This window comes from Strix uralensis, chromosome 7 (genome assembly GCF_047716275.1).
Source record: "Strix uralensis isolate ZFMK-TIS-50842 chromosome 7, bStrUra1, whole genome shotgun sequence".
In the NCBI taxonomy this organism is placed as follows: Eukaryota; Metazoa; Chordata; class Aves; order Strigiformes; family Strigidae; genus Strix; species Strix uralensis.
The window spans coordinates 31,538,963-31,565,562 of NC_133978.1; the positions used below are offsets into that span (position 1 = coordinate 31,538,963).

A 26,600-nucleotide genomic window follows, 5' to 3' on the forward strand; every position below is an offset into this window, starting at 1 on the left:
GGGCCAGTGCTGGTACAGAATAAATAATCAAAAAGAGGCATTAGATGTTTTGGTTAGAAGAGCGTTACTAACCATTTGAAAATGTGGTTCTGGAATAGCCCCCCCATTGCAGTCGTGCATGCAAAATATTAAATCACTCTGAGGACAGAACTTGATAAGTTTATGAAAAGGATTATATCACACAGTGCCTGTGATAGAAGACCTGGTAGCACAGAAGTTCCTGCCAGTCCTATGCACAAAGGTAAATATTCTGTAACCCTCTGTCAATATAAATATGGAGCATGTGATTATACACACACAAAAAGCAGGCACATGATTTATTAATCACGGGACCTCAGCTTGTCAAATAATAATTACAAGGCAATAACACACCTTGTTTTAATAAATGGCTCCCTAAGATTTTCTCCCACAGTAAACCAGTAGAAAAGGACAATTATTCTGAGGTAAAGGCGGTACTTTGTGTTTCTGGTTGTTAGCTTTTAAATGAACTCACTGTCTGGAACTCTTAAATCAAGTACTCCCATTTTTCTGCACATTTCACAAATTCAGCCCTTTCCAGTAAAGCGTCTTTTCAGATGCGTGATTGCCTTTTGTTAAGGCAAGAATGAACAGATGACAACTGCAGCACAGAGGAGACATGCCTGGAACAGTTTTACAAAGCAAACCCAATTCTAACACTTCTGCCAGAAGGGCGTACTCAGAAACATGAAGAGGGAAGGCTTTTCGTGCCATGTGAGGGGCCAGTCCTGGAAAGCCACAATAGAGACAGGAAAGATGTGGTTCTGGAAAGTGTTTATCCAAAGCCATCGCAGTGGGTGACACTTCAGTTTCCATGCTCAGGCAAAACCCCTCCACCTCCCCAGGGTGCCCAGCCTCGACAGGCGCTGCACACACAGCGCAGCCCCGTTCCCAGCTCACCGACGGAGCTGCAGGAGGATGTTCAAAAGCAACTCTAATTACTGAGCATTAAAAAAAGCAAAGGCGTGTTTTAGTATCCTTTCAACCTGGAGCTGACGCTCCTGATGAAGAATGGGATTGCTGTGCTTGCAGTTCATTTTATGAAGGCACCTTTGCAGAAGATGCAAAAATAAAAGTAGGCTGAAAGAAGAGAAAGCAGAAGGCCAAGAGACAGGCAACTGAACAGAGCAGATTGATTTAACAGATATGATATATTTTTGCTGTCTGCATTATGTGTGGAAATTTATATTCCAAGTGACACAGTAACAGACTCGATTGTAATCAAACAGCACTGCTGAGGTGTCAGGAGCACAGATGCTGCCTATCGAAAATATTTAAAACAGAAAGTAAAACTTTGAAAAATCCGCAGTGGGGAGCGCAACGAAAACGCTCTGCGATGTTTCTAACCCAACACAACTTCTCTCTGCTGTTCACTGCTCTCTCTGGTGCTGAGGCCGGACGACCTACATGAGTCACCCCAGCTACAGCTCAGATAAACCTTGATGAAAAAAGCAAAGGCCGGCAGCGAACTGGCCAGGGCAGCCTGGAGACACGCCGTGTCTATTGTGCACTAGACATCGGACGGGGGTGGGGGGGGAAGGGCTGCTCCACGCGTTTTGGGGAACTTCAGCCAATGGATTCCTCCCCTGGGTGTTACGGGAGGGCTTGGCCAGCATGTGAGAAAGGGAGGGGAGAGTTTGAAAACAACCCAGCAGGCTCTAAGGAAGGAAGGCGGCTAGAAAGTGGCCTGCTTGCCTCCGTGCAAGCATTTCGCTGCAGGTGATCGGTGGCGTTAGGGGTGGAAGCGCAGGAGGGGCCCGGTAGCGGCCGGCGGGTCCCCGCTTGGCGCAGTCGGCGTGGCGGAGGTCCTGGGCGCAGGTAACCCCCGGCCGCAGGTGTCGGGGAGCGGGCGTTGAGCTGCACAGCCTCAAGCTGCTGCCTCGAGCTGCAAATTGGCCAGAAACGGTCAAAAGAGGGGCTTTTTTTCTATGGGAGGAGGAATCCTGCGCTTTTGTTTTTATGGGGATTTTGGTGGTATGTTTGCTATGAAAGTGGCTGGGGGAGGGGGGCCGGGAGGGAGCAAGCAGGTTTCTACAGCTCAGAGATCAGCATGTGATCAGCTGTCTTTTAAATATTGCAGGTGGTTTTGAGGTTAGAAAGGCAAAAATAGGCAGTATCTTTTAGCAGACCGGCTGGTGCAATGGAAAAATACAAATAATCTTTCATGTACATCAGCCCTTTTTCAGGTCACAGTGCTTTAGAAATCAGAAAGTATGTGCAGTCAGACGAGATTTTCATTGATTGATAACCCAGCTGCTAATAGAGACATTCAGCAAAAGAAACTAAAAACACACCATTTTCTTGTCTGGAGGTGTGCCGGACGGTTTCATCTTCTTTTGATTACTGACCCAGCTTTTGGGCCTCTTGGAAGTGATCCAGTCCGAAATTTTACCAGAAAATCCTCCAGCAGTTTTCCACAGTGCTTTAAAAATGTGTAACTGGCATGATGTACTGATGTGGTATTTAGTGGCATCTTCTCTTGTGCAGGTTCTGGCTACTGTTTCAGTTTCTCTGCCACCTCTTTCCTCTTCACTGAAAAATTTCTTTAAAGCCCCTCTTCTGTCTTGCAGGGGAAGCTGAATTCCATGATCTGTGTGAATAGCTAGAGTTTATTTTCCAAATCTCAGTGATGACACTGTAGTGGTTTGCTTGGTACATGCTAGTCAGTGGAGGTGCAAAGAGCAAACTAGAAATTATTTTTTGATTGATGGGAAAACAACATCTTTTGAGGCTGCCTCTAGGTTGCACGTGAAAAAAAGTCTTGTGTGAGCATGCTGAACTGTCCTGACTTGAAAATGTTTGTAGTGTCTTCATGACCAAGATTTTCTTTCTGTCATTTGTCTGATAGGGAAAGTATTTATCATGAAAAATACAGCAATCGTGCTGCACATTCTTTTAACAGATTGCAGTTGTTTTAATTCTTAAACCTAGTTTTGATGATTCATGCAGAGCTGGGCCAGTAAATTAATTCAGAGGCTTTTACATAAGGAAAGTTTGGCTTTTATTTTGGTCAAAAGTACACTGATTTGGAGTCGAATTATACTGGAAAAATATGTAAAAAACCTACAAAAGTCAAGTCATAACCTATTAACTGAGGAGGATTCTCTTGCTGGCAGCTGAAAAATCCTGCAATGCCAAACTACTAAAGCAGAAGGGATCTGTGTTGGCTTCCCTCACAGCACTGGGCTGCTATTGCTTGAGTTCTCCGGAGTGACAAATAACAGAGAGAAAATAAAATGTTAGATGGGTTTTTAGGAGAGATTGTGAATGGAGTCAAAATACATGACAATGAAAGAAGGCTATCATCTTTAATTAGGTGTCTGGCCTCGGGCAGCGTGTATAGAATAAACAGGGTCAGTGTAAACTAAAATAAGGCAGAAAGTTTGGAAGGCTGTGGATGGATATGCATGGTTTAGCTGTCAATCCTAAACCTGCGCTGTGTTAAAGTTTCAGCAGTGGAGAAGGTGGCTGCAGCACCTTTTACCTGTCGGTTGCCTGATCAGTAGGAAGCCTGTCTGCCAGCTCTGAGGCAGCTGTGGTGTTTCCCAGTCCCCGCCTAAACCCCTGTGCTGTGACACCCAATGCTGAAGAGAAGGTAAAGAGAGGGGTCTTGGGTGAAGAGGGAGCAAAAGGTCTGAAACCCCCATGTTAGCTGAGAGCAGTGCAAAGAAGAGGTAATACATTATTTTTCTGATGGTTTTGCTTCAGAAAAGAAAATTGATTTGTAATTAAAGGAGGAGACAATGTTGAAGAGGAGGCAGTCACAGCTGTTAAGGTTTCCACAGCTGTCCGTGCTGCCAGCGCACGCAGGGCTCTCGTCTTCCCAGTCCGGTTTGGTCACTGGATCTGCAAACACTTGCCCATCCCCTCACATCATCTCTGGGTACAACCGTTCTCCCACATCCCAGCGTTTGTCGTTTCAGATCTAACCCCAAACCGATCAAAAGGTATTGCCAGTTAATGCTAATGATCCTCCTAAACGTTAAGAAGTCGGGAGATGATGACCTGGTGCACTTTTGCGAGCAGACTGGGCTATGTTAGGGAAATGGAAGTTGCTGGTCTGGTGTGTGTGCGATAGCCCCCAAGGCCTACACAGAGAGCGTAAACCAGCTTTATTTTAGCCACCAGGCCTGACGTCCCAAACGGGCCGGTACGCGCCTGAGGGCCTGCAGCCGGCAGCGCTGCATGCAGGAGTCTCTCCGACTCCCTCACGCACCGCGGTATTTCCTTCACCCCACGCTCCCCCGTGACGGCGGCGCTGCTCGCTGCGCTCAGCCGGCCGGGCCGCCGCCAGCCCCCGCCGCCGCACAACGGGACAACGGCCCGGCCCCCTCCGCCTCCCCTCCCCGCACGAATGGCTCCTTCCCGCCCCCTCCCCGCCAACGCGCCCGAGATGGTGTCGCCCTCTCCCCCCCACTCCTTTTCCTGAGGGCTGAACACTCTCCTGGCCCCGCCCACCGGCATCCCCGCCTGCCGATTGGCTGCGGCGGCGGGCGGGAGCTAGCCAATCCGCGGCGCCGCTGGCGGCCGTGTCGCTGGGGGGAAGAAAACAAAAACAAGCAGGCAGGGGCGCGCGCGGCGCGGAGCGGCCGGGCACGCGGGGCGCCGCCGCCGGTAACGGTCCCGCGGGCGGCGCGCGGGGGGACCCCTGCCTGCAACCGGCGGGCGCGGCGGGGCGCGTGGCGGGCGGCCAGGCCGCGGGCGTTGGCTGAGGGGCGGTTGGCGCCGGGAGGAGCCGCTGACCCCCGCCCCGCGCTCGCTGCCCCGCCGCCTCCGGTCCCTCGGCGGTGGCAGCCGGGCTTGGCTGCGCAGCGAGCCCCGCGTCGCCGCTTCCGGCGGTGGGAGCGGTGCTGAGGGCACATCCCGTGAGGCGCGGGTGCGCCTCGGCCGCCGGGCCGGGTCCAGGGCTGCCAGGCCTGTCCCGCCGTGCGAGCCTGTGGCGGCAGGCCCCCGCGCCAGCCGTGCTCCCACCGGCCTTCAGCCCTCCGTCACGCCCTTTTTTAAGGGCCGGAGTTGCTCCGCCATTGATTTCTGGCAGCGGCAGGGGTGTTGTGGGGGTGGCCAGGTCTTACCTGGCTGTTTTTGCTTGTGGCTGCAGAGTAACAGCTGGCGTTTGCAGGTCTCCAAAGCTGTGGTGATGAGGAGTGTGCGCTTTAAGTTAGGGGGAAGAGAAAAGTCGTGCAAGTCGTGTGGAAGTTCTTCAGGGATGTTTTGCGTAGATGTAAGGTCTTGAGAAGTTTTGGAAGCTTTCTTCTGCAGCGTGTGTTCCTAAAGGTTAATCTGCTGCTGTTCACCCCCTGGGGTGGAACTGCTTATTTAAATAAAGTACACGCAGTGGTGGTGAGTACAGAGACAATGTCTGCATGTAGCTGAGCATATTTTACCGGTGGTTTTCAGTGACTTAGCAAGTACCCTTATCTGCTGAACTACTGTAAAAGTACTGTTTGTATCACTGATTAATCTTGAGATCTCTCTCAGCGTTCTTGTTTTGCAGATGCTTAAATTTACTTCTGTCCATTTTGTTCCTGTATTATTACATCTAACATAACGTTTTGGGGTTATTTGATGTTTTTAATGCAGGTTTTCAAACGGTGTTCTGTAGTTGATTGGTAGTACTGTGTGGTATAACTGCAAAATATAAAGTTTTTTGGATACAGTGATAAATACCAGCATCCTGAAACTCCAGCAGACCTGTTGGCTTGAGTTAGCGAGAGGGTGCATTGCTAAACTGAGAGTGTGTCTCCTGATCAGTATGACAACATGAATTGTAAAGCTCAGTTATTCCATCATCCTCGTTACAAACAAAGCAGGGTGCTGAATCTCAAAAAGACACCATATGGAAGTTGTGTTGCTATTTATTATGTGGCCATAGGTGGAGAGTTTCAACTAGGGTTCTATATGGAAAAAAGAATTTCTCCACTTGAAATTTAGGACTTGATTACGAATGATGAAAGTCGTGATTGTTATTTAATACAGGTTTTGTCCTTTGTCTTCTTTTTCAAAGAGGTGGACAACTGATGGAACATTCCACTAGGAAGAATAAAACGGCTCTTACAAGGTAGTTTGCTCAGATTAGGCTGAGATCCATACAAATAATCTCTCAACCAACTGTGACTGGGAACACTTGAGAACTCCTGAATGATTGATTGAGGTAACTCAGAAAAAACGTTTATCTAAAAAAATGGTGTGGCGCAGGGAGGACTTCTTGTGACACAAAGCTGTTAACTGTTTGGGTTGACATTAGGAAATGCAAGATCATGACAGCTTGATGCTGTGCCCTAAACCAGAGTTTCTTTATTGCCAACGGTCTGTGATGAATCATTTGCAGTTAATGGTCTGTGGTGAGGCGAGTGAGCATAAGAGGGGAAAACAAGGGGAGAGAAGAAAAGGGGAAGGGAGTGCTGTCGTTTGGTGTCACAATCTTGCTACTCAACGGTAAGCTGTTTTCAGGGCAGCAAAGGATGAGAAAGGGGAAAAAAAAAGCCACTGAATTCACAGGACTACGAAGTGATTTGTGAAAATCTTGTAGGTGAAAAAGTGTATGGGGGATTCTGGAGCTGCTTAAATTTTTGCAGACATAAAAAAAAGATGGATGATGCCATCTCTTTCACAGTGACATGGGGTGGTTTGTAGAATAGCAGCTGCTGGGAAGAGGGAGAAAGAGAGTAGCAGAAAAAGAGAAGTGTTCAACTTTATCCCTTGCAGATTGAATGGTGGTTCTAAGGAGAGTTTGAAGGGTGCAGAAGCACAGATGTGAAAGCTTGACAGCTGTATGTACACGTACAGTAAAATATAAAAGCTGTGTCCCTGAGGGGAGGAACAAAAAAATAGCTTGTCTTCTAAGGGCCTGTCTGAACTCGATAAATTGGTACCATTTTATCAGTATAATTCACCTGAAAAATATTTCTCTTGTGGATGCAATTATAATACTGATATTGTATGCTCACATAGATAACCACTTCGCAGAACAGGACAGTCTAAGTTGATAGAGGTGGCTTTTATCAACTAAAAAAAGCTGCATACGAAGGGCTTGTACCCTTAAAATAACGGGTTTTATCCTGGTGCCTCCTTTATAAGCAACAGAACTGACAGCTGCCAAGACATCAAGGCTTAGATAGATGTGTTTGAGGGTGGTGCTGTCTCATGTTACACCATTTACCTTCCCAGGATCTTTTCAGTGGTTACTGATAGTTAATTATAACTTTAAAAAAAAACCAGTTTTGCATTGTATTTTGTGAGTGAAGCCTTTGCAGCTTTTTACTTCTTTAAGGTTTGATCTAGTGCTTTTCTTCCCCTAAGCTTCTCCATTTCTGTGGAAGGCCTTGAAGGGAAAACGTTAAGACTTTACATTTCACGGTCAGTTCTGTTAAGCAACTATGGAAATAGAAAAGGAGCACGTTTATATTACCCCAACAGGTAAGTAATATATTCAGTACTTTTTTACTCAGAATTGCTTAGCTGACCTGAAGGGTTCGCTGTAGAAAAACTGTATTGCCTGTTAATTTTTTAACAGTACTGGTTAAAAAAAAAAATCTTCATCAAAAATTTACAGAATAGTCCTTTCAATTATATATCATAGTATCCTGCTTGATTACATTTATTTCAAAATTTGGTAAAATCATAAAGTTAACATTTCTTTAACTTACTAAATAATAGTGACTCTGGACTCCTTATCTGAATTCCAGTAGTGCTGGTGTAAAGAAAAGAATAAGCTCAAAATCGAAATGTGTAGGTGCATTTGAGAGGTATAAATTCTGCTTTTATGTAGCTGTTTAGTTTAAAATTAGAGGAAACAAATGATGAAAGGCTTGTCTGGAAGTGGGCTGGCATGGGAAAAATTTACCAAATATGTGTTAAAGACTGCCCTAAAATTGACTGTTTGTCCATATCACAGATGTGTTTTATGATGCAGTCAAGTTAACACAGTTTCATGTTGTTTTCTGTGTCTTCCAAAGGTTGTGATCTGCACTGACCTTTTTATACCAAGGAGTTTTTGTAGGTTTTAAGTGTTCTCCTGAAAAAAATTGTATATATATTAAGATGGTATGTAATGCAGTTGAAGGGCCAACATGTTCTGCATGACCTCTTATTTTAAACCAAAATTAGTTTAATGTACAAGATACATTGCTATCAGCATTTTAAAATTATATTTGGATAATAGGTGGGAAACTGCTAGATACTAAATTGACCTTCTTTGGTCAAATGAAATTTGTGTGTAGGTAAGTCCTTGCTGAATGCTTTGTTAATTAAGGTTGCACCATAAAAGCACAGAGTTTAAGTGTGCCTGCTAGGCTTAATAGCAGGGTAACAAGATAAATTTGGATAACTTCTGAATATATAGTAAGCAAAGTCTTAAAGTTTACAGAACACTGTTCTGTTACTGCTTATATATGTGTATGAATACGTTATATGGTGTGAAAATGAGAAGCTGAAAGGAAGATCTGCATCTTTTTTAATGTACTTTTTATAAAATTATTTTAGAAAACTGTTGAAAACTAGTATATCTGTTTAGCCTGTTTTTTCAGCCTAACTACTAGTGGAGGGCCAGTCCATCATAGCATGGAGAAAGATTGCTGGAAGCGATAGTGTTACATAAAAACCAGTTTAGTAACACAGTGAGAAATATTAAGTCTTACAGATTGGGTATTTCCTGTGGAGGATTTCCTTTAGTCTCGAGCCTGAGATCAGGATTATGTAAGGAGGTTGGACTGTAGCCTCCCCTTTTATCCTAAGTCGTCAGATTCAGGACTGGCTGTTTTCTTTGGAAACCGAGGAAGAAGTGGTCATTGAAGAGTGTAGTTCCTGCACAGCCAGATTGTAGGTCTAAACTGAAGACATTCATGGAGGAGTGGACATGAAGTAGAATTTAAATTCATTTGTCTGAGATGAGCTGGTTGTGCTGATGGGGTCTCCCTGGGGAATGAGAGGAAGGAAACCTGTTCTGTTTGGTTTTGCTTTTTTTCCCCTTTGCTAGCTTTATGCAAATCTCTCATTGTTTTATTAAAATGTTAGGCAAACTGAGAAAGCTTGTTGTAGGGAACCTTCTCCTGGACTTTTCTTTTTTAGCATGCTGCAAGCATAAAAGAAATGCTTTTGTGGGAGTAATGAGTGGAAAGATGAAGCTTAGACTGGAATGGCTGCATTATTGTTTAGCTATAGCATTTACATCTGTGAACACTAGTACCTAAATGTTATTTCTTTGATCACAAAGAAGGCAGTTGCATCAAACTTTTTTCATTTTGTAGTGTAGTATCCTCTTTGATATGGGTAAATACTTTGAGGCTGGGAATGTTTTATTGGTGCACTTTGCTTTCAAAACAATTTTTTATGAACCTGTTTTGAATTGAAAAAATACAGTTCTGAGAAGCGTTGCCAAATGAACATTGCTAATTAGAATGTATTGGAATGGTGAAGTAATACATTCAGCTAAGTTAAAATACAAATTTAAAATACTCTTCATATTTTGGCATATTCATTTACAGCATCTGTAAAGCAGTCTTGACACAGCTGGAAAAGCAGCCTCTTCTGTGTGCCTCATCGTTGAACTCCCTAGGGTTGGGGCTACAGGTTTTATCTTTGGAGGCTGTACTGAATCCTCAGGAAAAGGAGGAGTGTGTAACAGAGAGCTGAGGCTGTTCCCTTTACATGTGTATGTCCCAGTTTGCAGGGAGTGCAGCGCACTAACTGGAATGTAGATAGGTCCCCAGGTGCTTTTTTTATCTTGATGGGTTAAGAAGGGGAAGAACTTAGGAAGGCTTTTGCTCATAATGCTCTCAGACATTCTGCTGAACCATACAGCTCAGGTGGGGGACATCCTAACTTTGTGAAATAAAAGACTTCAGATCCAAATTTTAATTGTGCATTAACTTCCTGAAAGAGTGAAATTACTGCACTTCCCAGTGCTCTGAGACATTTACAGGTCCTTGAGTTGTGAGAGATTTTTTTGAGTATGAAACAAAGCTAGTTACCTATTATATGTGATTGCTCTGGGGAATAAACTGTGGCCATTTCAGAAACAGTCTTGACAGAGCTACAGTGAGGGGCAGTCCATAGAGGAGATCACACTTTTTCAGAAGACTTTATTTTATGAGTCTTAATGACCCAACTCTCCAGGCTTTGTATTAAATGGCACTTTTTCCCCCCATAACTTTAAAAAATAAAAGCGATGTTTTTGTATTCTTGTAAGTCTAAATTATTGCTTTTCCAGCTGGTGAGCTGTGTTTGAAATTCTTTGAATGAGGGGAATCTTGGTTGATGATTTGGGAAATTAATTTCACTTCAGTGACTAGTCTGTTAACATTAGTGAGTTCGTACAGAATTTACTGTATTGGCAGTTTTGTTTGTTTCTAAATCAAGAGATGAGTGGGTGGAGTGAGAACAAGGCACTTAGATCTTACGCACTGAGGAGTTCTGATAGTTTTTGTTTAACAAGGGTGTGGTTTTCTGTGGTTTACCTGTTTATGAATGGTTTATTCGTTTGCTTTCCAACTCGACATATGCTCTGTTTAGATTGTGGATAGTTTGTGCAGAGGAATAAGGAACTCCTTATTACTGTGATGTGTAGAAGTATTTTAAAAACAACATCATTTGCCTTAACACTACTGGAAATAAGAGTTCTATTTCATGTTGTAATCCTTTTTAAATGCTATGTGCTTTGGTATTCTAATACAAAACTGTTCAAAACTATTAACAGATTTTTTTTCTCTGTCTCCTTTTCCAGAACTTGAGAATCTAAGTGATGCTCCATTTTCTGGTGATGAAGAAAATGGTGGGTCTGAGGAAAGAAAAACTGAAATCAATGGAAATTGGATTCCTGCAACGTCAATTACTGAAGCCAAAATAAATGCTAAAGCAAAGAGACGGTTGAGGAAAAATTCTTCTAGAGATTCTGGGAGAGGAGACTCTGTTAGTGACAATGGAGAGACACTGAAGATTGGAGTTGTACCAACAAGCCCAAAGGGGAAACTCCTGGACAGGCGATCCCGGTCTGGAAAGGGAAGAGGTCTACCAAAGAAAGGTTGGTGTAGCTGAGTGAAGAGAGTAGAATGTTAAAGATTCTGTCCAAAACACAGTTGCGTGTGTTTTTTTTCTACTGGGAATCATTTTCATAAACTGCAGTCTCTGTGCAGACATTTGGTTCTTTATGTTAGATAGTAGGTGGCAGTAGGAGCTAATAGTAGGCGGCATTTTTATCAGAAAATTTTATATGTGTATCATCAATTAATTTCTGTCTTTAAGGTAAGTACCTTTTCTTAGCAAATTTCACGCACAAATTTGAAATGGTGGTGGTTCACAGGACTGTTATTAATACAAGCATAAACCATGGTTATGTTTGAAAGTACAGTTTCAACCTCCAGTAATTCTTGTGCAGTTTCATACTGTTTCTAGTATATTACTGGAAAGTGGTGAAAAGACTGGTTGCTAAAGTGGGAACAGCCATAAAACACACCCTTTTCAGCATATATTCTTACGAGTCAGGAGGTGGGCACAAACGGTGATAGATCACTCCTAAGTGAAAGAAGTTGGGTTGAACTCAGAAGTATTCTTTGTAAACTGGCGGTTCTTGCTTACTGTCCTGTATTTTACCAGGTGGAGCAGGTGGTAAAGGAGTTTGGGGAACACCAGGTCAAGTGTATGATGTGGAAGAAGTAGATATTAAGGATCCTAATTATGATGATGACCAGGTAGGCAAATAATCTCTCTGTAGTGTTGGTTTTTATTTCCTTTATTGATTTCAATTGCTGTGATACTTATGTTAATGGAGGATTGACCTTATGAGTTATGTGAATGTCAGCCTGGATGTATTAAATGCTCATTTTTCTATTCAAAAATGGATCATTGGCTAAAGACAACTGGTGTAGAAGTGTCACAGTGTAATACTCACAAATCTTACCCCACGAGCCCTCCTTCTGTGCCAGACTAGGCAGCAGACTAGGCGCCTTTTCCCAGGTGTGTTCTTCACTGCCGTTTGCCATGGAGGTGAATGTTGCAGTGCTGCTCTATATTGCAAACAGGCACCATGTTAAAAACGCCAGAGAGACTTGAGAAAGTCGAGAGTTTAGTAGGGGACAGTATCCTTTATGGATTTTTCTTCTCTGTATTCCCAACCCTCCCAATGTCTTGTATCTGCTTGGTATAAACACTTCAAACTAGTGCGTAGTTGATAGCCTGGATATTTTGTTTACATGTATTTATTTAGAGCTGCCTGTCAGAGAGGGACCTGGGGGTGTTGATTGACAGCCGGCTGAACAGGAGCCAGCAGTGTGCCCAGGTGGCCAAGAAGGCCAATGGCATCCTGGCTTGCATCAGAAATAGCGTGGCCAGCAGGGACAGGGAAGTGATCTTACCCCTGTACTCGGCACTGGTGAGGTCGCACCTCGATTACTGTGTTCAGTTTTGGGCCCCTCACTACAAAAAGGACATTGAATCACTTGAGCGTGTCCAGAGAAGGGCAACGAAGCCAGTGAAGGGTCTGCAGCACATGTCGTACGAGGAGCAGCTGAGGGAACTGGGGTTGTTTAGTCTGGAGAAGAGGAGGCTGAGGGGAGACCTCATCACCCTCTACAACTACCTGAAAGGAGGCTGCAGAGAGCTGGGGATGAGTCTCTTTAATCAAGTAAGAAGTGTTAGGACAAGAGGTAATGGCCTCAAGTTGTGCCAGGGAAGGTTTAGACTGGCTATTAGGAAGCATTTCTTTACAGAACGGGTTGTTAGGCATTGGAATGGGCTGCCCAGGGAGGTGGTGGAGTCCCCATCCCTGGAGGTGTTCAAGAGTCGGGTCGACATAGCACTGAGGGATATGGTGTAGTTGGGAACTGTCAGTGTTAGGTCAGTGGTTGGACTGGATGATCTTCAAGGTCTTTTCCAACCTAGATGATTCTGTGATTCTGTGATTTAGAATATGTTGTGGAAGATTGTACCCTACAGCCATATTATCAGGAAGAAAAAAACCACCCTAAAGCTCATTGGGCAAAGGGTAGTTAACATTAAATTGCTGAGGAAAGGAAATAGAGATTACAAACGTAGATTATGAAAGTCTCTGAGATCAATACAATTGTGAGACTGTAAGTAAATTCTGTATACCATAAGCAGAGTGATGGTGGTGTCCTTTGAGCAGGGGTTTGCTGTAGCCACAGCTGCTGAGAGGATGGCATGTGGGAATATCAAAACCTTCCAGTATCAGTTTTTTCCCTGCAACTCAACGCTTTACAGTAAGAAAGACAGCTATTAAAAATGAAGCTGATGAGTGCATAAAAGAAAGTTTAATGAAGTATGAATATTCTGTGGAACTTCCATATGTTTAGCTTTTCTAAGGTTATAAACAGAGAGTGATGTGATGGAAGGATAGGCTTTGGGGCTTCAGCTGTACTTGCTCATGGAAAGCTCCTCTCCAATAAGCCTTAGTTGGAAAACTTTGTTCGGATTTCTGTGATATGTGGTATTGCTCTGCATGTTACTTCAGTAGTCTGAGGAGTAGGGAACTGAACTATGGTGGGGAGATCTGGTTGTGCTGGAACTCTGCAGGACCACGTTACGCAGGAGGAAGTTGCTGTGTGATTCTTTTTTCCCCTTAGGGAATGTCTTCTCTCACAAATATTCTGAAAATGCCTTTTCTCTGATTTGTACGTGCTACCGCCTGTCTGGTCAGCAGTCGCTAAGGGAGAGGGAAAACGGACAGGCTTGCTGTGGGGGACTGGAGTGCCACTTGCAGGGGAAGGTGCTGAAAGTTAAATCTTGTGCTGTGGCACAGACAACTGCTGGGCAGGGGCAGGAGTTGCTGTCGGTCTCCCTTTAGTATGTAGCACATGGGTACTTGATCTCTGCGTTCATGTGGTGTCAGCAGAATCCTAGGAACAGAGTTTTTGGAGTGTTTACCATCGTTGAAACAGTAAATTCAGCCTTTCAGTTGAATTCAGCTAACAGTAAATTCAAAATATAAGAAGCACGATATTTAGCCAGCATTGTCCACACTTTAATGGTAGAGACACTATCTGATGTTCTCTGGCAGAATACTGACTACAAAGACTAAAGCATTAGGGATTTAGAAGATACATTTTGATGCTATTAGCACTGCATAAGATGTAAGAGGAGACAGTACTGTTTACAAAAGGGTATATGCTTTTGTTGTCTTCTAAAATAGGAGAACTGTGTCTATGAAACAGTAGTTTTACCTCTGGATGAAAGAGCATTTGAAAAAACTTTAACACCAATCATACAGGAGTATTTTGAACATGGAGATACTAACGAAGTTTCGGTATGTTGCATGCATTTTTACTTCTTTATTTTAGGGGGCAAACCTGTAGCATACAAGGGAATTGCAACTGCTAGCTAGAAATGAGTGTATAGAGATGTTGGCAAGAAATGTTCAGTAAGAATACCTAAGCAGTTATATTCATTACATGAGCAGAAGCATATATGTAAAAATATAAGTTTATAAGTATATTTGTAATATATCTGTATAATAAAAGTTATGAAATCTTAATCTGTTTTGTTTTTCAAATCTTATTTAGGAGATGCTGAAGAATTTAAACCTTGGTGAAATGAAATACAGTGTGCCAGTGCTGGCTGTTTCCTTGGCATTAGAGGGGAAGGCTAGTCACAGGGAAATGACCTCTAAGCTGATCTCCGACCTTTGCGGGACAGTAGTAAGCAAAACTGATGTGGAAAAATCGTTTGATAGATTGCTTAAAGAACTACCTGAATTAGTGTTGGATTCTCCCAGGGCACCACAGGTATATTTGTAAAGTATTATGCTAGTAGTCAAAGCTTTTTCTTTTAAATTGTTACTAAAATTGATCAAGTAAACTGAAATAGACTCTGTATTTTGAAATCTATGGATTTGTCTTACTGTCGGTAATCCCCTACCAATTTCCCAGGCTATGTTTTCACTTTGAGATGGCTCATTTAAATAAAATCTGAAAACCAAGCACGTTGTAATTGTCTACTTAGAACTACTTTGAAATTCAACATTTAATTAAAAATGCTTCTGTTTTGTTGCAGTTGGTGGGACAGTTTATTGCTAGAGCTGTTGGAGATGGGATTCTAAGCAGTACCTACATAGATGGCTACAAAGGCACTGTGGATTGTGTCCAAGCTCGGTAACTTTCTTGCTTTCTATATAGCTACAGTTTTTTCTATTCCAGATGCCAAAGATGATGATCAGGAATTTAGGACTTCAGGGTAAATTATGAGGTTCTCTATAAAGTCTTATTTTTTAATTTAAAATGATACAAAAGAAACCCACAAACTGTAGTGAAAACAACAAAGTTCAGAATGACTCTGGTCAGAGGAGAAATATGGAAAGTGCCTGAAAAATGTATTAATCCATTTGAGTTCAGTTTGTCAGGTTTGTTGTCCAGCTTATGTTTGAGGGTGAAAAAAATTAGCTGAAACAAGAAGTGATTATAGAAAGCTTTGTCTTTAGAAAAAGCTTTAATGTGATTAATGAGTAAATATAGCATCAGGACAGCTGCTGTAAATATGTTGTGAAATACACAAGGGATTAACTGTTTTGCCGTATAAAGGTTTGAAGCTTTCCCAGACTTTCTCTGTAATGCTTTATTCATCAAGAAGTGTAATTGTTTTCCATGTCAGGGTGGGAAGTTTAAAGGAGCAATCTCTGACAGAGACATGTTAATAACTAGCCATGTTTTATTATTGTTTCCCTTTAAGTGTATGTTTCAGGCTTGATACTGAGGTGCTGAACTCTTCTAGCTTCTAAAAGTTCCATTTGTAATGATTATAGTTGGGTACTTTGAGAAGGAAGGGAAATGCTTAGCTGCCTAACTTGAGCATTCGAATTGTGAAAATCATCTGTCAGTTATACGAATGTCTCCCGTGATTTGAAGGATTGTAGCCTGCATACTGCACATCCAGGGTGCTTAGCTGCCTTTGCTGTTTCTTGACCAGTCTTTTCTGCTTGTTAAATCTTGGTGAAGAGAGTTACTGTTATTGGCTAGCCCCCAGTATGAGGATTGAGATAACTGTTCCTTCTTTAGATGGATGGTGCTTAACTGGATCTGAGACTTTTTTTCACCTTACTTCCTTTTTCATTCTTTTCTCAACGAACTGGCAAGCTTCCCTAGTTCACGCCATCTTTTTGCAACTGCATTATTTGCCTTCTGAAGTGCTGTTTTGGCTTAAATTCTCAAGGCTTCATAATTCTTTAGACCCAAACAGAAAACAGTATTTCAGTAGAAAAGCTGTTCTTCAGTGTGGAAGCAGCTCAAGCCTCTTTTGAGATACACATGCCAAGCTGCATTCTCGGAGGAGCCCAGATACAATCCATCTCTGCATAAAAAAATATTAAGTTCTTGTGAAGATGTTTTGGCTTCTGCATTGATGATTCAGATCTGCTACCATCACAGGATTGTTACCTGTCCTTAGCACCGTGTAACCAAAAGTGTAAAGGTGGCCCAAAGAGGATGTGGGGAGCTACCTTGCTGGCTTCTGGATCCAGATGACCCTGTGCCGTTGCTAACCTTGACCTCTTCCAAGGGATCTGTCACTTTGCCCAAAGAGGAATGGCAGTGGGGGAAGTTACAGATGTCTTTTAATGAAGTTTTGTAATAACTTTATAAAACACCAACTTTGCTTTCTAGAGCTGCACTGGACCGAGCTACTGTGTTGCTGAGTGTGACGAAGGGTGGAAAGCGTATAGACAACATGTGGGGGGCAGGAGGGGGCCAGCAGTCTGTGAAACACCTTGTTAAAGAGGTAACTGACTTCTACAGAACTCTTCTCTAGAGTTTACTGTTCCTCTAAGCTTATCTTGTTTGGTATAGAGTGAAGAGATACATATATCCTGTAACAAAATGATGTCTTGAGTGTTTTGGCTTTTTTAAAAAATGTATTTATACAAAGTAGTTTTAAAAAACTGATGTAGATAATTTTGTTCATTTTGTAGTATTTGTCAGTGGTGGGAACATGCCAGTACATATTCTGTATTGCAGGTATACATTTATTTTTGCTTTAAGCAAAACTTCAAGCACTTTGCTTTTTAAGAGCTTACAATATAAAATGGTGAAGTAATTAGAAGAGCCAAGATGAAACTGGCTAAACTAGATAAACTTATTATTTTTTGGCATCACTGATTAAAAGCACAGTAATAATTCAAAAAAAGAGAGAGGAAGAAACAGGAATGTTTAGAGATCCATGTTATGAAGTAGGCAGGTTTAAAGGAAAAGGTCACGTTCTAATTTCTAAGTTGTGAGTGTAACAGATGATAGAAGGAGTTCAGGGGAGAAGATAAACTTAGTCATACTGATATTAACCTTTTATGGTGATAGGCATCTTACAAAGCAATGTTTTTGGTGCTTGTGTGTCTGTATTAACACTGTAGATAGGTATTTGGCTTACACTGTGTTTCAGGTTGCTGATAACATCTCAATTTAATTACATTTATAAAAACACTGGCAGCAAGTTTCAGGAACTAACTTGCTGCTGGGTTGATTGCAGATTATCAAAACAGTTGTCAGCTTTTCAATTTTATATCTAACTAGTGGTGGGCTTTTTGTTTGTTTTAAAATGCAATAGATTGATATGTTGCTGAAAGAGTATTTGCTTTCCGGAGATGTACTGGAAGCTGAACGTTGCCTTCAGGAACTGGAAGTACCCCATTTTCACCATGAACTTGTATATGAAGTAAGGAGAAATCAGAGTTCCTTTAGTAATTATCAGTAATACCAGCAGGTTTGGGTTTGCTTTGATGTGGCCATGCAAATAATATAACTGGAATCTGAAGCTCAGGTTGCGAGTTCTGATACTATTTGAAAACTCTATTTTTTCATGTAAAGCTAATGGTTTGTGTGCTCGTTTGTGTTGCACATTGTGCAACGAGTAAGCTGCTGCTACTCTGGGAAGAACCAGAATTAATTTTTGTTTGTTGGGTAAATAGCTGAATTCAGATTATTATAGATTCCTGAAAAAGAAAAGCTTGGTTTATCTTCTGCTGAGGAATTGCAGTGAAAGCCATGCTTTGTTTTGGTGCCTTTTAGTTTGATACCTGGGTGTTCTAATGGGTGTTACCTGTTTTAGTTACAGAGCTTCCTTTTCAGGGTGGAATTGTTCAATCTACCACATTTGTAAAAGCTCTGAGATATTTCAGAACCAGATTATATGGGAGAAAGATAATCTTTGCTGTATCTGGCAGACTGTTTCATTTGTACTGTTTTATCTGCCAAACTGGGAAATGGTTGTTTACCAATAAACCTGAACACCCACAAACTACAAAATTTTCTTTGCAGTAAATTGACTCCTTTTACAAAATACCTTCATGATAGAAAAACAGAATCCTTTTAGTTGATGGGAGTTACGGAGATTTGTAGATTTTAAACTTCTAAGTTCTTCTAAAATCAGATACAAAAAAACCCCCCATAGATACAAAATTAATTTCACAAATAATTGCCATCTGTACTGCAGCAACCATATGGATATAGTCATGTAACTCTCAAATCCAAGCCAGAAAGGCAATGCTTTTCACTCTTGTCTCATCCTTTCTGTTTTTTTATACCTTTTATCTTTATCTAAATAACTTTTCATCATTTTTATTTTCAAATAATAATATACTGAAATTGTGAATGCATGTAACAAATGGACTTGTCTCTCCAGAAAACGTGTATTTTTTCTCATATGCTTACATAGCATGTATTTGAACCACTGTTTTCTTTTTAGTTAAAACACTTGCATGATTTGTTTTAGGCTGTTGTGATGGTTTTGGAGTCAACTGGAGAAAAGACCTTCAAAATGATACTGGATTTGTTGAAATCTCTCTGGAGGTCTTCTGTCATTACTATGGATCAAATGAAAAGAGTAAGTGTGGCATATAGAGAATTTTGGGTAAGATATTCCAAAACTTGTATAGTTTTTACCTTCTTTTAAGTACTATTTGTAGCCTGTTGCTGATGCTACTTTTTTTAAAATTCTCCATGGACGTTCTGTTGCCCATACAAATAGTCTGTCACTGATACATGTACAATACTTCTCGTGTACTGGAAGAAGTACAAATGAATTCTGAGCAGTAGTTCTATAGAGGACTGAGGTACAGAATATTTGAATCTTCAGGCAGATATTTCCAACTGCTTTTATGTAATTGGTTAAAACTCATCATTTAAATGCTGCAATATAGCTTCATTTTTCTTAAATATAATTTTTCTTTTTATCCAGTAGTTCTTCGTAATTGAAGAAGTACAGTGAGGACCCACTTAATTACAAAGTAGAACAGCTAATATTTTACACAGTTGGAATAATCCATGACTTTGCTTCTAGGTATGAATATAGCTGTTCTGCCCCAGGGCAAACTAGGTACCACACAAAGACTTTTGTCAAAATTTACCCAGCCATACTGCTGGCGGGAAGTGATGAAGTCATCTCTGGTTGTCACCAGCATTTTTTCCTTACTGCATGAACTCCTGTGGTAGAGATTTGTGGCCACATTTTCCTCATTTACATGGAAGAAAAATTAACTTTCCTTCCTTGTGTTACTACCTATGCAATAGCAGCCAGGCTAACACACACATTCTGTACTGTCTGAATTTCTGACTTCTAAAGAAGTTAAAAATTCAGCTAGTTTTTTTTTAATGTAGGTAAGTAGTTGTGTAATACCATGCTATTGGCTGGTATTATACCTGGCTTTTCCACTGACTTGCAGCTGCTCTGCTTTAGGTTTGTTGAAATGTCCATAGTATACGTGAAACTATATTGAAAAATAAATCTTCTGACTGCAGAAGAGTATTTACAAAATTTGTAATAAAATCATAGAATAACCAGATCATTTTTTAAATTCTTACATTGCAGGGCTATGAACGAGTTTACTGTGAAATCCCAGATATTAACCTGGATGTGCCACATTCTTACTCTGTGCTTGAGCGGTTTGTAGAGGAATGCTTTCAGGCTGGAATAATCTCCAAACCACTGAGAGATCTCTGTCCTTCAAGGTACTTGTTTAATTGTAGATAGGTGAAGGTACTGCTTTTTGTCCTCATTGTAGGTAACAAAAAGCAGGGTCTTATGACCAAAGAATTACAGATTGGAACTGGAAACTATGGAGGATGGAGAAACAGAGGGTTGGACAGGTAAAAATTTTATTAAGAAGCTGCACTGATGTGAAACGCGTTATGTGGAGGCTGGGATAAATACTTGAGGAAAGTTAATCCTCTGGTGAGTTCCAGGCAGCACGCCTGTGCGCTCTCCAGAGGATAAAGGCCCACCTCTTCTCTTGTTTTGCTGATTTTCTTGGTAGAGATCAGTGTGGTACTGAGATGGAAGATTTAGGTGCCACAATGATCCATATAGGTGACAGTGGAAAACTGTCAGGTACAGTGAAAAAAAAATTGTTTAAAAAATGGCTTAAACATACCAAATGCATGAGTAGACTTCTAAGATGAGACAACCAATTCTAATGTTTATGTCAAAAGGAATAGGACACTTCTGTGGAATAAACTCTACATGCCTAATCCCTTTGTATCTGCCTGCCATGTGGTTGGTGTAGTGCTTTTGGTTTGTTATTGTTTACTTATTCACAGCATAAATAATGCTGTTTGAACTGTAGCTAATGAGTATTCTGTTCTCTCCTCACTGGTCACAATACAATTAGTAAGTTTCATTTCCTGTGGGGAATACGTGTAAATTTTTAAATATGATGTTAAAACTATTATTTGCATCAGGAATTCTACTTGTTAGAGAGATCTTTTCCAGTCTGGGTGTTTTGTTAGGCTCCTTAAACCATCTTGACAGCTTGCGGTAAATTCAGATTTTGTAATGTTAGTGCCATTATCAAAACCAGCCTCCATTTGTGGACTTAAAATTAGGTGTGTGTGTGTATCTTGGTATCAAATGATTTGCAGTTTTGAGGTGTGGGAGGGTTGAAAGTCATCACTGCACAAAAGCTTGATTATGCTTCAGTTATTGTTAATATGCTGAGAGGCATTTTTGGCTTACATACTTTTAAGTTTTGGGTAGAAAACTACCATTCCTAGGCTTTCAAACTGGCATCTTTTGCTAGTGTGAACATTAAAAGGTGAGCAAAGTAGAAAGCACTTGACAATGCAAATTTTGAAAAGCTTCTTGCGAATAAACCCAGATGTAAGATTCTGATTGATTTTAAGCAATTTATCAGTGATCAAGAACGTCAGCTAATCTTGCTGAACTTGCGGACCTTGTATTTGACTCCCAAGACCAAGAGAAGATTCTTCTGTGATAGATAAGCAAAAAACAAGCGATGCTACTTTGAATTACTGAAAAGATACTTTCTACTTTCTTACAGGGGCAGAAAGCGTTTTGTGAGTGAAGGAGATGGAGGTCGTCTTAAGCTGGAAAGCTACTGAATGTGAGAACCAACTCCTGAAGCCTTAAAAGTTTAAAGGGAAAATAGATAGGTATCTATATATATACAAACACACATGCTTTTTTTAGTGTGTGTATGTATATATGTATGCACATATATAATATACCAAAATTTTAAGAGTTGCTTAGCACAGTTCATATTTTTTTAAGAGCACATGTTTTGGGTACAAATCGTTTTTTTAAAATAGTTTTATAAATTTCAGAAAGAAAACTTCTTTCTTTGGGCATATAGTACAACAACTGGCCACTCTGCTGTGGTGGTGCCTTTCAAATAAGCTATCTTAAGTGCCATATGTTTATGACCTAATCATTCCATGTTTGCATCGATGTCTGACTGCCGCTCTTTCTTTCAAGGACAGTGTTGTCATCATAAATCACTGATTTATATAAAGCTTTATAGAAGGGTCAAGTTAAGCTGCTGTGATCCCATTTCCATTGCTGCTGAAGAAATACTGTGCTTTGGGAGGAAAAATAGTTGTTTCTTTGTTTTAAAATGCTCAAGAAAATGGAGTTGGGTTATAAGATTAATCTGTTCCAGGGGAGAACACTGGTTGGTTTTAGCCCCCATGTACCAAACTCGTCTTTTTTTCTATGTAACAGGAAAAGTGAAAAGTTCTGGTAAAACATATTAAAAATATTTTTTTGTGAAGCTTTCCTCTCTGCCTTTTTTTTTTTAAAAAACCAATTTAACTCTTCAGATCTCTGAAGTGTGTGCAATTAAGTTTACATCTAACACTGCCCTTTTGTATTAGTCTGTGGAAGAGCACTGAGTAATTAAAATTCATGGTAAGTAATTACCAAATGTGTTTTTGAAAACAAGTGACTCGCGTGGGAGCATCTGGGCTGGCACTGAGATCGTCTGAACGTGTCTATACAGTGCAGCTTTGCCAAGCCCTTTCTCAAGAATAAGATGGATCTGGGGAAGAGTCTCTTACAGCAACACAGGGCAGCCCCTCCTGCTCCCTTAAGTTTTTCAGTTTTGAGTTAAGATTTCGGGTGTTCAGCAGTGCTAGGAACAGCCGTTATGGGGCCGGGACCGCGGCAGCACTGAGCGACCCCGGTAAGCCGTTCTTAGGCCGGCGGGACTGGGTAACTCGCCTCTGCCCGTCGTCCCACGGGGCCTGTCCGTAGAGCAGCGTTCTGAGACCTGTCGGGCTTGACAAGGCTAAAGCCGCATTTAAAGCCTCGCCTTGAAAGCGACAAGTGGAACTTCAAGACAAACGCCAGAAGAGGCGCAGCCTCCCCGCCCGCCTCCCTGGTTTCAGCAGCACCTCCTGCGTACTCGCTCAGGCTTTAATCCGCGAGATCCGTTACAAAGCCGGTACCTGCGAGTCGCGGGTGCGACCACCGCGGGGCCCGGTCCCCACCGCCCCTCGCCAGGGCCGGGGCTAGGGCCGGGGCGGCGGTGCCCCCTCAGGCGGCCGCGCCGCCTCCAGCGCCGCCCGCTGCAGCGCCTCCAGCTTCTCCAGCGACACCGACTTGAGGGGCAACACCTTGGGCTTGCACAGCACCATGGCGGCCGCGTCCTCCACCGACAGCTGCCCTGCGAGGGGAGAGAAACGCCGTGAGTGAGCGCCGGGGCCGGGCCTGGCCAGCTGCGGGGCTGGGCCGGGCCGCGCCGCGCCCGCCGCCGGTACCTTGCTTGGGCAGGACCTCCCGCAGCGTTGCCTTCCCCTCCGGCATGGCGGCTCCCGCTCGGCGGCGCGCAGGCGCGGTGCGAGGGCACCGCCCGCATGCGCGGTGCGGAGGGAGCCGGGGCGCCTTCCGCGAGGAAAACTACAGTTCCCTGCCTGCACTGCGCCCCGCCCACGCGCCTGACGCCCCGCCCGCCTCCAGTGCCCCATTGCATGCTGGGAACTGCAGTCCGCGAGGGGACGCGGTGGCCGCCCCGCGCCGCGGTGGGACGAGGAGTTCCCCCGCGTGGCGCAGTGCCCGCCGGGAACGGTAGTTGCTGTGATGGGGCAGCGCCCGGGGCGGGGCGGGAGCGGCTGCCCCGGCGGCGGGGCCGGGCTGCCGGCTCTCCGCCAGCCGCCGCGGGGACGGGCGGGGCAGCGTCCTGCGTGGGGGCAGCAGCATGGGGAGCCCGGCTGCCCCTGGGGCTCGGTCGCGGCCTGGTTCAGCTCCGGTGGGGAGCGCCCAGAGCCCAGCCAGGCCGCCCCGGCCCGCGGCTGCTCCCCGCCTCCCGCCGCACCGGGGCTCTTCGGTAGGGCGGCGCCGTTCAACCTGCGCGGGCCTGCCCGGCCCCGCGGCGTGCCGCTGCCTGCCCGCCCGCGGGGGCTGCCGGGGCTCCCCGCGCCTGCCCCCCCCCCCCGCTCCCGCGCTCCTCCTCGCCGCGAAACTGGGGGCTTTTGGGGTTTTTTTTCTGTTTATTTTTTAGTTTCTAAATAGACCCCCCCAACAGACACCGTCCAACAGACGGGCTTGGCCAGGGCATATGTGTTCTGATTGTTATTTTCAGGCAGCGCCTCGGGATTCGCAGTGTGAATCATGCTACTGTTTAAAATGTAAACAGTAGTAAAAGCCGGTGTCTTTCTAAACGCTGAGGGCTTGAATGTCGCCAAACCTGATCAACCACTGTGCCCGAGATCCCCCCGCCCTTTAACAGCTTTGCGTTTTTGGAGGAGGATTTGCGCTGGTAGCAGGTTCCCTCGGGAATCCCCCGCCGCGAAGCCGGGGCCGGGGGGAGGGTTCACCTGGGTGTCCCTGTGTCGGTGCGATGCCCCAGCACCGCCCCAAGTCCGGGATGTGTTGTAATTTTAGATTTTGCTAATGAGTTTGCCAGCGTGCCCTGCACACGATGTCTGCCTTGGCCTTCACTTGGGGATTGACAGCTAAAGCTGGTAATCCTGCTAACCTGGCCTCAGCAGGTGGTGATGATTCCTTTAATTGTTCTGAGATTGAGAGCTTGCGTTTTACTACCGCACAGGGACTGGCCGTGGATAAATAAAATGAGGGAGAAAATAATTTTTGCTAGTCATTCTTTTCCATTCTGCTTTGATGCAGCTGGCTGTGTGCTTCCCTCTGCTAGCTCAGGCACCGCACTGTTGACCTGTCAGCTATGTGATCCAAGGTTTAGGTTTGCTGGGAGACCTGCGATAAAACTTTTAACTTCCAGTAAGCGGCACCTCTCTGGTAGTTATTTAAAGCCTCTGTCTGCATTGTTCCAGACTGATTTCCTTTTTCCTCTGAGGCAACCTAGAGTAGGAAACTGCCGGTCCCTCAGGTAGCCCACTTCCAGCTCACTTGAAGCCTTGCCTGCTTGTTGGGTTGGAGGCCAGCAGAGAACCTGCAGCGGGTGAGAGCTGGTCTCCTACTTCCTGCCTTTTGTGGAGTCGGCCAAAGATAACACTTCTGGTTTGGTCCGGGGCAGCACAGAAGTGGGTCCATTTTGCTGCGATTCACGTATTCATTCCACTTTCAGGTCAGAAGATTGGGATTAATGAGGCTATAAAATGGATGTGCTTGCTTGGGACATCCTTCTCCACCCTTTGAGTGCACAGAAGCATTCCCACTGATTTCAGTGGGAAAAGCTCTTTTGTCTGGTGTGCTAGTCTGTGTGCCAATTAGTATTTCATACTGATTGGAAAGGAAAAGACTAGGGACTGATTTATGAAGACGAGGTGTTTGTAGACCAGGGCATTTTAAACAGTACATGCAATTTGCAGATCAGTAATTTGGTAGTTGTTTGTTTGTTTGTTTGTTTTTAAAATCTGGTCCAGCATCTTGGCTATGGCTAAAAATGAACATAAAAGACAGCCAGTTATGACTGAAAATCTTGCACTGTGAAACCAAATTATTCCTGTGCTAACAAATGTGGCCTGCAGAGCAACAGAAGATGAACTGAAAGTAAGACACTGAAATCAAATTGCAGGCTACGTTTTTTGACAGTGTCCTTCACAGTGCCGATGACCACCTGGAGTACAGCATTCTGTGAGGATTGGCATTTATAGCAACCAGAGCCCATCTCAGTCATGTAGGGAATCACTTTCCAAACACAGTTTTCCTGCCAACGGGGTTTGTTTGCTTGGTGATAAGAAACAATGGTCAACTCAGTTTGTTACTTGAGCATTTTAGTGACTGAGAAGTGGAATCTGGCATCATGTGCTAAATCCATTTTCTTAGCTAGTCAAATGCCAACTTGGCAGCCTGTCTAGAAAGCTGATAGCACTGGGACAGGCGTGATTGTGGAGATTGTTTTCAACACTCTCTAGTAAGTCTGCTTTTGAGACACCTCCTTCCGTTGGGAAAAAACAGTTACCACCTTCAGGACTGGAGCAGAAAGACATGGGCATTGTCTGCAGCTTAATATCATGCTTTTCAAAGTGCCTTAAAAGCAGGAATGGGTTTAGTTTTGAGTAAGGCTGGTATTTACTCACTAGAGTGGTGTTAGCCATAGTTGAGAGGAGAGGAAAGCCTGGCATAGAGGATCTAATTCCCCTTGTTTTGTTGGAAGAAGAACAAGAGAAGATGTGACCTTTCCAATTAAAGATGAGGGACCTGATCTTTTCTTCTGCTAAAGAAGTGTAGTTATACCTATTTTTTTCCATTTTCTGCCTCTGGGGTCAATATGTGCTTGAACATACTCTCATTTCTCTCATTGGCATTTCCGGTTGCCAGAAACATCCAGAAAGCTGAAATACTTTGCCAAAACTCTTCAATCTCGGAAAAGCACCCATGCACTTGCAGTGGGACCCTGCTGAGTCAGTGCATTGTCTTGGTGCCACCCCACGTGGCCGGAGAAGTCAGAACAACACCATCCCTGCGCACAGCATAATGATGCCCAAGTCTCAAGCTGTGTCCCCATGGCATGCAGCTTCCTAAGGTCCTGAGACTTGACCTTCGGATAAAATCCAGTGTTATTTGATGAAGCGTGAGAGTGGTATCCTCAGAGAGGACAATGCGCTCTAGGTTGCATATCCCTATTTTACTGATGTCACAAACAAGTTATTCTTGTACGCTGCAGAAAGCCTCACAACCACAAAACCAGCAATAATTTTATAAATGATAAGCTTGTTTTCCTCCTCCTCCTCCTCCCATATACTCTGAGTGCAGCAGACAGCAGAGATGTGCATTGCTGGAACCCAGAGAGTTTCGTAATGTGGCAGCCGCTTGCTGAAAGCCCTGCAGATACAAAACAACACTTATTTTAAGTCTTGAGAAACGTCTCCTATTAAGTAGAAGAAAAAAGCATTTAGGTGAAGCAATGTTGCCAGACCCATTTGTTTATGAGGCTTGTTGTT

At 43.4% G+C, this 26,600-nt stretch overlaps 2 protein-coding genes across 6 annotated transcripts; one reads left to right on the forward strand and one right to left on the reverse strand.

Moving 5' to 3' along the window:
- Positions 1-1,681: 1,681 nt before the first annotated feature.
- PDCD4 (programmed cell death 4) lies at positions 1,682-22,009 on the forward strand. Of its 3 annotated transcripts, none has more exons than XM_074875274.1 (13): positions 1,682-1,836; positions 6,023-6,169; positions 7,318-7,434; positions 10,739-11,035; positions 11,608-11,702; positions 14,159-14,272; positions 14,529-14,750; positions 15,019-15,116; positions 16,620-16,734; positions 17,554-17,661; positions 18,718-18,828; positions 19,813-19,952; positions 21,281-22,009. In XM_074875274.1, exons 3-13 carry the CDS (start codon positions 7,395-7,397, stop codon positions 21,339-21,341), a joined length of 1,401 nt encoding a protein of 466 aa, XP_074731375.1. In that variant the 5' UTR covers positions 1,682-1,836; positions 6,023-6,169; positions 7,318-7,394; the 3' UTR covers positions 21,342-22,009. The 3 variants fall into 3 exon arrangements, with proteins under 3 accessions (XP_074731375.1, XP_074731374.1, XP_074731372.1); XM_074875273.1 differs by lacking the exon at positions 1,682-1,836 and adding an exon at positions 4,539-4,632; XM_074875271.1 differs by lacking the exon at positions 1,682-1,836 and adding an exon at positions 4,736-5,358.
- On the reverse strand, positions 13,266-23,081 carry BBIP1 (BBSome interacting protein 1). 3 transcript variants are annotated; one of them, XR_012629715.1, is made up of 3 exons: positions 22,998-23,081; positions 22,686-22,903; positions 13,266-13,865 (listed from the first exon to the last, which is right to left on the reverse strand). XR_012629715.1 is itself a non-coding variant. In XM_074875275.1 (2 exons), the coding sequence occupies exons 1-2, from the start codon at positions 23,041-23,043 to the stop codon at positions 22,749-22,751; spliced, it is 201 nt and encodes a 66-aa protein (XP_074731376.1). In that variant the 5' UTR covers positions 23,044-23,081; the 3' UTR covers positions 22,640-22,748. The 3 variants fall into 3 exon arrangements, 1 of the variants encoding a protein (XP_074731376.1); XR_012629716.1 differs by lacking the exon at positions 13,266-13,865 and adding an exon at positions 15,432-16,308; XM_074875275.1 differs by lacking the exon at positions 13,266-13,865 and having other exon boundaries at positions 22,640-22,903.
- Positions 23,082-26,600: the final 3,519 nt, after the last annotated feature.